The 9126-nt window shown below is 50.1% G+C and overlaps 1 protein-coding gene across 4 annotated transcripts in view; it reads left to right on the top strand.

Annotated features, from left to right (window-relative positions):
• CFAP45 (cilia and flagella associated protein 45) overlaps positions 1-4107 on the top strand; it is a 129924-nt gene extending 125817 nt beyond the window's left edge. For all 4 annotated transcript variants that reach the window (XM_083167737.1, XM_083167739.1, XM_083167738.1 and 1 more), the window contains exons 8-12: positions 643-789; positions 1235-1348; positions 2572-2765; positions 2858-3082; positions 3950-4107. In XM_083167737.1, coding sequence (XP_083023863.1) covers positions 643-789; positions 1235-1348; positions 2572-2765; positions 2858-3082; positions 3950-4025 — 756 coding nt within the window. In that variant the 3' untranslated portion in view covers positions 4026-4107. The remainder of the gene's footprint in view (positions 1-642; positions 790-1234; positions 1349-2571; positions 2766-2857; positions 3083-3949) is intronic.
• The last annotated feature ends 5019 nt before the right edge of the window (positions 4108-9126 follow it).

The raw sequence follows: 9126 nt of genomic DNA on the forward strand, positions 1-9126 counted from the left end.
TACTGGCCGCTGGGCTCCAGCTGTCAGAGGGGCACCAAAATAAAAAGGCCAAGGGGGTTGTTGAACTAGGACAGGTCTCTCGCCTCTCATTCATAGAGATTTGCTGACTTCTGTCTTTGTCCACAAACCCCCTTTGCAGCCCGTTCAGCCCCAGAATGTGTGATAATAGATCAAAGTGTGTATGCTGTGCTGTTGTGTCCTTATATGATGAAATGCCCCTGTTGTCAAATGTTATCAAAGTCGCACATTCCTGACTCAGATATCAAGGTGAACTGATAATCCCAGCAACACTACAGATGTGCTAGTGATTTAGTTTTTAATTGCAAAATCATTTCTGAAAATGTAATGCCCCAGACACACGGATCGATTTGGTCTGTGTAATGCCCTCGGCATCGAAATCCAATAGAAAAATTGTCTGTACCATATACTCCAAATCGAATGCATTTTGCTTGCAGTTCGACACGATCCGAATCAAAATCACACCCCTTAAGGGGAAAGCAGCAGGAATCTCCGGTCCCTCCTGCTCGGCTCGCAGCCACTTACCCCATAGGTTTCTATGTGGAACAATGCTACTCTACAATAGGTGTCAGTGCACAGGGTCTCTCTTCTCACCTGCCTGTGATCCCACTTATTCCCCCCCAGGATATGGAGCGCCGGAGGATGGAGCAGCTGCAGATCCAGACTGAGATTAAGCGCATCAATGCTGAGAACGAGAGGAAGAAGGTGGAGAGGCAGGAACAGGAGAGACTGGAGGATCTGAGTGTCCTGGAGTACACCAAGCAGAAGATGGTACTGGGGGCGGCCGGGGACTCGGCACCTACACACTAATAACCTACACGTGTTCTGGGCACAATCGTAATAATATATCATGTATATACTAGATAAAAGGGGCACTTTGGGGGTTATTGTGCGTGCACTTTTGTGGATAATTACCACAAAAAGATTTCTCCCTGCTCTCCATCATAATCTCTTTTCTTAACCTTTCCACTCACCCAGTGGCTAAGAGAAGGCAAACAATGAATCTGTAAAGAAGGCTTTGCCAGCAGACTTTGTAATGATAGAAACTAGATAATGTTTTACAACAGAGACAATGTGACACAGACACAGTGATGTCTCTGTGTAGTTACTCTGGGTCTTGTAGTTCCACAGCTAGTACCCACCTCTGGCCCGATAGGGATACTCTAGAATTCCGGCAGCTGCATTAGAAGTAACTACTCCTTATTTCTTCTTAAAGGCCCGAGAGGCAGAATATGAAGCTGAGCAGAAAAGGATTAAAAAAGAGAAAGAACTGGAAATCGCCCGTCTCCGAGCGTTACAGGAGAGGGCCGGTGACCACCGAGCGGAGCAGGTAAGTGTTCTTTACCGTAAGGACCAGAAATACAGAAGCGCTGATGGCTGGGACTACAGGCGCTGCAGAAGCGGATTACATTAGTTTCGTACTAAAGCAATTGTAAAACTTAGACATCGAGTATTATGCAGAGATGACTAGGTGCATTTACTGATTGTCCGCTGGAATGTTCTTTTAAAGAGCCCTGGAAGCCGGAACCCATGTGGGTTTGGTCCGGATTCTTACGTAAAATGCTTTCCTTGACGGTCATTGGGGGACACTGGGGCCAGGAGGTATAGAGGTTCGGACAGGGGTTATGGCACTCCCAAGAAAACCTCACTGAGGGGCAGATTTATTAAGCTTGGAGAAGAGATAAACTGGAGATAAACTGGAGATAAAGCGGAGAAAAGGTAAAAGGAGATAAAGCACCAGCCAATCAGCTGTGTTTGAAAAAGACAGTTGGGAGCTGATTGGCTGGTGCTTTATCTCCTTTTACCTTTTCTCCGCTTTATCTCCAGTTTATCTCTTCTCCAAGCTTAATAAATTTGCCCCTTAATTCTGAGTCCCACCTCCTCTATAACCCCAGGCCAGGAGTAACTGTCAAACACACCAGACACTGTACTCACCACTTGTAACACACACAGTAGACCCAAACCCAAACAAGCCCATGTGATCTGAAAAGTGTAAATCATGGTTCATCGCTCCATAACACTCACCGCCATTGTTCCACGGTCCAGGTTTTGTGCTTTCTAGGCCATCGTAAGTGCCAGGCTGAACTCTTCTTTGTGATTAGAGGTTTGTGAGCAGTTGCTCATAATATACTATAATATAGTATGGGCCTCCCTACCAAGTGTCCTTGTGGAAACCAACACATCAGTGGCCATTTGTAACTGGTGCCATTATACGCATAGGAAGACCCCTGAGCAGCTTCCTGGTTAGCACTCTCTGGTTCCTGTGTTACAGGTTTGGGGGTCTCCCAGGGTGACGTGCATTCCTGCAATTCAACACATTAATGACAAAGGGCACAGTGACTTTAGGGACCTTCCTGACCTCCACAATGCTTAGAAAATGATCTAATCGGTGCCCATCTTCCCATTTTATAACCTCATGAACACATGTCTGCTGTAGGAGAACACCATTGGACACTGGGGTGTCCAATCACTTTTGTCTACAGTGTTTGACAGCAGTAATCCATCTACCAATCATATGCGTGGTTTCATGTCAACTGTGATCTTATCTTCCAGGATGCTCTTCGGGCAAAACGGAACCAAGAAGCCATGGAGAGAGCCTGGCGCCAGAAGGAGAAAGAGGAAGCGCTGAAGCAGACGCAGGTTAACTCCATGTTGCGGAAGACTCGCCTGGAACAGGTGGCGCAGAAGGAGCACTTCCTGGCTGTGCAGGCACAGCGGGAGCGGGCAGAATTTGACCGGGTTTTAAGGTACGGAGAAGTGAACCTTTCTCTAAGCAGGTGTGAAAGTGTTGGTGGCCAGCAGTCGTTCAGTTGTCCTCTTTCATATTTTTCCATGCTAGGGTCCAGCACGAACTTGCTGAGAAACAACTGAAGGAGCAGGAGGAAAAAACCAGCAAGCTGATGAAACACGCGGCTCAGCTGAGGCGCCAGGTGCGGGAGCACGAGCAGAAGCAAGTCATGGAACGCATCGCCTTCTTTGAGGAGGGCAAGAAGTTGACGGAGGAAGCCCGTCAGCGCAAAGCGCGTCTGGATGAAGTGAAGCAGAAAAAGCTGGAGGAGTTGCGGTGAGTGTAACCGAGAGTAAGGTGGGGAGGATGAAGTAGGTGTGGTATGGTGGTCCGACAATCAGGATACCGATGGTCAGTATCCCGACATTGGAATCCCGACTGCTGGTGCTCCGACAGGGGGGTGAGCGCAAAGAAGCTACTTGTGGGCTCGGTGTCTCGCTTCGCTCACCACAGGTTCTATTCTCCGTCTATGGGGGTCGTGGACCCCCACAAGGGAGAATAGCCCCTGTCAGTCGGGACCCCGACTGTCAGCATTTAAACGGTCGGGAATCTGATGTTGGAGTACTGACTGGACCTTTCCTGCAGTCATCCACCGAGGAAATATATTGTTTTGCAGTTATTTAACCTATATGGTGGGACGCAGTAAATTATAGTAGGCCGAAGCTGTAGTCCTCTGGCTGTTGGGGAACTCTACGTTACAGTACAACCTACCAGATAACATACAGGGAGCCTCAGTTTGCAGGACACCCTGTCAGCCAACATGTAGAGGAAGGCAATGCGTTCCACGACTTGCTTCTGCTCGTGCTCTCGCACCTAGCGCCTGCGCTGAGCTGCGGGTTTCATCAGCTTGCTGGTTGAGAACCTCAATTTTGTAGCACATTCTGCCAGCCAGGACCGGATTAAGCCGGGGGGCGGCACTTAATACAGGGGGGCACATGGAAATTGCAGGGGGCTGTAATGTGCATATATCCCAACATGACCCATTCCAGGAGGGACAAAACACCTGGACTTCCCCCTAAATATGATTGGTGTCACCTGTGTTGAACAATCTGTGTGTGTCACCTTTGCTAACGGTCCCAGAGAGGACTCATCCGCATAGTAAGTGACCTCCATATTTACGTCACTGTATCTTCTCTCTTGCAGTACGGCCGGCCTCCCAGACAAGTACTGCTCAATGGTCGTACGGAAAGCCGAGGTCCCTATAACCACCGTCCAGTGAGGAGGCTGAGGACACCCCAAACACAGCTCATCCGGGGTCACTGTCACCTGTCTGATCTCTGGCGATAAAGGCTGTGATTGTCTGTCGCTGTCACCTGTCTCTTGTGTTACATCACTGACCTGTAGGTCATACTTCCTATCGTTTAGTTTGTGGGTCTTATATTTGCTAATGGTGCATAATACACACACACAACTTATGTCCTAAACACGTTTTCTATGTCACATGTTAAAGCGTGTGGCCACCCATAGCAGACCATTGTATATCACCTTCTATTGTAACCAGACCAATGAATGCTGTCTTCTGATTGGTTGCAGCACAGCATGGCTCACCATAACCGGGTACGGGGGTACAATATTGCCGGAACGCAGCTTTGATCTTATTTTCTGGACTGTTAGGACTAAAGTGGTGTCATCCTAGTGCGATGTGACAGAAGTTGTTGTAAGTTGTAACCCACAGTTATTGTAGTGTAAACCATAAACCTGGCATCCGCAGACACTTACCGGCTGCCGGTAATAAAGTGCAACTTGTGCCTGTTCGATAAATTAAATTGCAGTTTTTATGACTTAAAAAATAATATGTGTAAAACTGGTGTTTGTCTGATGTAATGGTGACATCACTGTACTGTAATATTCTGCAGTATAGCGGGATGACCAGCACCAACGTCACCTCCCGTATCTCTATCCCAGCACTGATTGTATATGTGATGTGTGTGGTGTTTGGTATCTGTCTTCTGTGCTATTACTGTGTATTACACCTGTGTGACTGCAGATGTGGCCACAGGCACCTATTCTCAAGTAGCCCTATATTGCGTGCCGTGGACTTTGCGTCTAAGCTGCGAAATTCATCTCGCCGTGGCGCTATGTGGGTATCGGGAATACTGGCGCTGTGTGCGACTGAGACCTGTGTAACAAGGCAGCGATCTGACAGAAATAAGCGGTGTGTGAACACAAATCTGTGAGCCTGACGTTACCAGAAGTGTGGTATACTGTATAACAACACGTAGCTCACATGTAACTACATTACTTCCATAGGAGAGAGACATTTGTATTGTTCAATTTGGGATTTCATTGGAGTGTATGGTTTTACCTGCTCTTCCGTAGTTAGACACTAGAGGGCAGCAGAATGTTACTACACAAACTGAATTCGAAATAGGAGTATGACAATAAAGCCGCCAGTATTTACCCTGCACAGAAGTAAAATAACTCCCCCAAATATAATTCTTTGCACAGGTTACATCTGCAGTGCAGTATGGTTTTTGTACATCTGCAAAAATTGCAGTCTTGCCAATCAAGGGAGGGAGGAAGATTCAGGGGAAATGCGAGGAAGAATTTTTTCACAGAAAGAGTAGTAGATAAGTGGAATAGCCTCCCAACAGAGGTGGTAGACGCAAATACAGTAGTACAATTTAAACATGCTTGGGATAAGCATATTGATATCCTTACAAAAAAATAAGGATCAAATATGGTTTGAGGTAACATGTTTAAAAAAAGGGGCAGACTAGATGGGCCAAGTGGTTCTTATCTGCCATCAAATTCTATGCTTCTATGTTTCTATGTTTAGTACTACTTCCTGACACACACACAACCCATTCCCAGTAATGAGGTTGAGAGCTATCATTAGGGCAGAGCGGTTAGAGGTGGTGCCTTGGCCTTAAGCAATACTTCCACATTGTCCAGGTGATTTGGCGGGTGTACAGGTTCCTTGCTAGCTTCACCACACAGGCTACATATAACAGCAGCCAGACTCAACCTTATTATGTACTGGACCTTACCCATGTCGACCTTTAGTCATGTCGGTACTTGTGTAGTTTCACGGCACCACCTAATGTTACGCTATCAGTGTAGCCCAACAGCAGCCTAGTGTAGTGTCCCAGCGGCACCCCTGCGTAGTCAGCGTAGTGTCCACGTCAGGCAGCGTAGTCACTGTACTGTCCCCGCAGGCTGCAGCTCTGTCCCCGCAGGCTGCAGCTCTGTCCCCAGCGTCCCTGGCAAGCCTAGTGAGCGCCTCTCACACAGCGCTGGCAACCGCCAGATCCCCTGCACTGTTGGACACCAGCAGAGAGGTGATCCATTGGGCTGAGACACACGAGCATCTCATACACTTGTGCGTCTCAGTAATTCATGCGGCAGGGTACGGCAACCCTGCCTGTGTCCACTTCAGGGAGACGGTCAGGGTTAGGGGTTCGGTAGTGTGTGCGTCTCATGCACAAAGGGGTGGTGCGGTGCGGTGCGCAAGTACCTCTCATGCACAATAAAGGAAGCATTTGCCAGAGCTCCATGTTACATACTGGCAAATGCCTCCATTTCAAACCCCCACTATCCACGCCAGCCCAAAGCATGGCGAGGGGATGCGGTACGCGCCCTTCTGACCTGTTCATAACACCACTATCCACGTTGGCATCTAGTTAATTTTATAAAGTGAGACGAGTGCAGCGAGCCACCAAAACCTGAAGCATGGTGAGCGAATGCAGAAAACAAGCCCAAAGCGTGGCAAGCGCAGCAAACCCTGCGAGGTGACGTGAAATACACGTCAAGTAATCCGCGTCCTCTCGCCACGTTTCGGGCTCGTTTTACACGTCCGCTCACCACGTTTTGGGCTCAAACACTGACGTGGATAGTGGGGTATGAACAAGTTGGGAGGATGCATACCACTGCGCTCGCCACGCTTCGGGCTGACGTGGATAGTGGGGGTGTTTCAGGAACACATTCACACCTGTCATGTCAGGCAGATTAAAAATGGTCAATGGTTCCCACACAATGTAATAAGCGCTGACACAACGCTGACTGACTACGCTAACTGCATAACGCTGACTGACTACGCTAAGCTGCGAATGTACACACAGTCGCAGACACAAGCTGACTACGCGCTGACTATGCTGGCTGCGAGAACACGACGCTGATGCTGACAGGGACGTTTTTGTGTGTAGTCTCTAATGTACAAGTGACGGTTGGTGGTACATTAGAGACTACATACAAAAATGGGTATAAACCTGCACTTTATATTATTTTTTATTATGACCTCTGTGACCCGGAAGTAAATCCTCCATGCTCGTTCAGTCACTTCAGAGCCTTGAGAAAGACGGCAGGAGCCGTCAAAACATGTTGGCAAGAAGTGACTGAATATACTTTGGTGTAAGTTGTCTTCCTGTGAAAGCGGTCATTGCCCAATGTGAGTATCGGCTCACCACCTCTATGCTAGCTGCACCTACGGTATCCCTGCTCCCTGGTCAGTATCGGCTCACCACCTCTGTACTAGCTGCACCTCGGTATCACCGCTCCCTGGTCAGTATCGGCTCACCACCTCTGTACTAGCTGCACCTCGGTATCACCGCTCCCTGGTCAGTATCGGCTCACCACCTCTGTACTAGCTGCACTTCCGGTATGCCGGCTCCCTGGACAGTATTGGCTCACCACCGCTGTACTAGCTGCACCTCCGGTATCCCCGCTCCCTGGTCAGTATCGGCTCACCACCGCTGTACTAGCTGCACCTCCGGTATCCCCGCTCCCAGGTCAGTGTCGGCTCACCACCGCTGTACTAGCTGCACCTCCGGTATCCCCGCTCCCTGATCAGTACCGGCTCACCACCTCTGTACTAGCTGCGCCTCCAGTATCCCCGCTCCCTGGTCATTATCGGCTCACCACCTCTGAACTAGCTGCACCTCCGGTATCCACGCTCCCTGGTCAGTATCGGCTCACCACCTCTGTACTAGCTGCACCTCCGGTATCCCCGCTCCCCGGTCAGTATCGGCCCACCACCTCTGTACTAGCTGCACCTCCGGTATCACCGCTCCCCGGTCAGTATCGGCTCACCACCTCTGTACTAGCTGCACCTCCGGTATCACCGCTCCCCGGTCAGTATCGGCTCACCACCTCTGTACTAGCTGCACCTCCGGTATCACCGCTCCCCGGTCAGTATCGGCTCACCACCTCTGTACTAGCTGCCCCTCCGGTATCACCGCTCCCTGGACAGTATCGGCTCACCACCTCTGTACTAGCTGCACCTCCGGTATCCCCGCTCCCTGGTCAGTATCGCCTCACCACCGCTGTACTAGCTGCACCTCCGGTATCCCCGCTCCCTGGTCAGTATCGGCTCACCACCTCTGTACTAGCTGCACCTCCGGTATTCCCGCTCCCTGGTCAGTATCGGCTCACCACCTCTGTACTAGCTGCACCTCCGGTATCCACGCTCCCTGGTCAGTATCGGCTCACCACCTCTGTACTAGCTGCACCTCCGGTATCCACGCTCCCTGGTCAGTATCGGCTCACCACCTCTGTACTAGCTGCACCTCCGGTATCCACGCTCCCTGGTCAGTATCGGTTCACCACCTCTGTACTAGCTGCAACTCCGGTATCCCCGCTCCCTGGTCAGTATCGGCTCACCACCTCTGTACTAGCTGCACCTCCGGTATCCCCGCTCCCCGGTCAGTATCGGCTCACCACCTCTGTACTAGCTGCACCTCCGGTATCCCCGCTCCCTGGTCAGTATCGGCTCACCACCTCTATACTAGCTGCACCTCGGTATCACCGCTCCCTGGTCAGTATCGGATCACCACCTCTGTACTAGTTGCACCTCCGGTATCCCCGCTCCCTGGTCAGTATCGGCTCACCACCTCTGTACTAGCTGCACCTCCGGTATCACCGCTCCCCAGTCAGTATCGGATCACCACCTCTGTACTAGCTGCACCTCCGGTATCCCCGCTCCCTGGTCAGTATCGGCTCACCACCTCTGTACCAGCTGTTGGCTGTCTGCATCTAAGGACTTCCATTACCAGCATTGCATCTTCCATGATTGCGTCCTATTGATGCCTGTTATTATCTGTGACTGCTGTACATGAAGGACTTCTACTGACTGTGATATGTGGTTATTGTGCTTCCATTGGGGTTACCTGATTGCTGGTACTAAAGTCTGATACCATCAGCTGCTGTGACTTCTACCTCTCCTGTGCCTAATAAAACACTGATTGTTAATTCCACCGCTTCTCGTTCTGGTCATGCCTTTGGGCCACGTTCTAATGGTGCGTACACACAGGGGTGATTTTGTGCAAAATCGCGGGAAATATGGTCGCTGAGCGACCATATTGCCCACAATGGCAGTGTGCACC

This window comes from Crinia signifera, chromosome 12 (assembly GCF_055691185.1).
Source record: "Crinia signifera chromosome 12, ASM5569118v1, whole genome shotgun sequence".
Classification (NCBI taxonomy): Eukaryota; Metazoa; Chordata; class Amphibia; order Anura; family Myobatrachidae; genus Crinia; species Crinia signifera.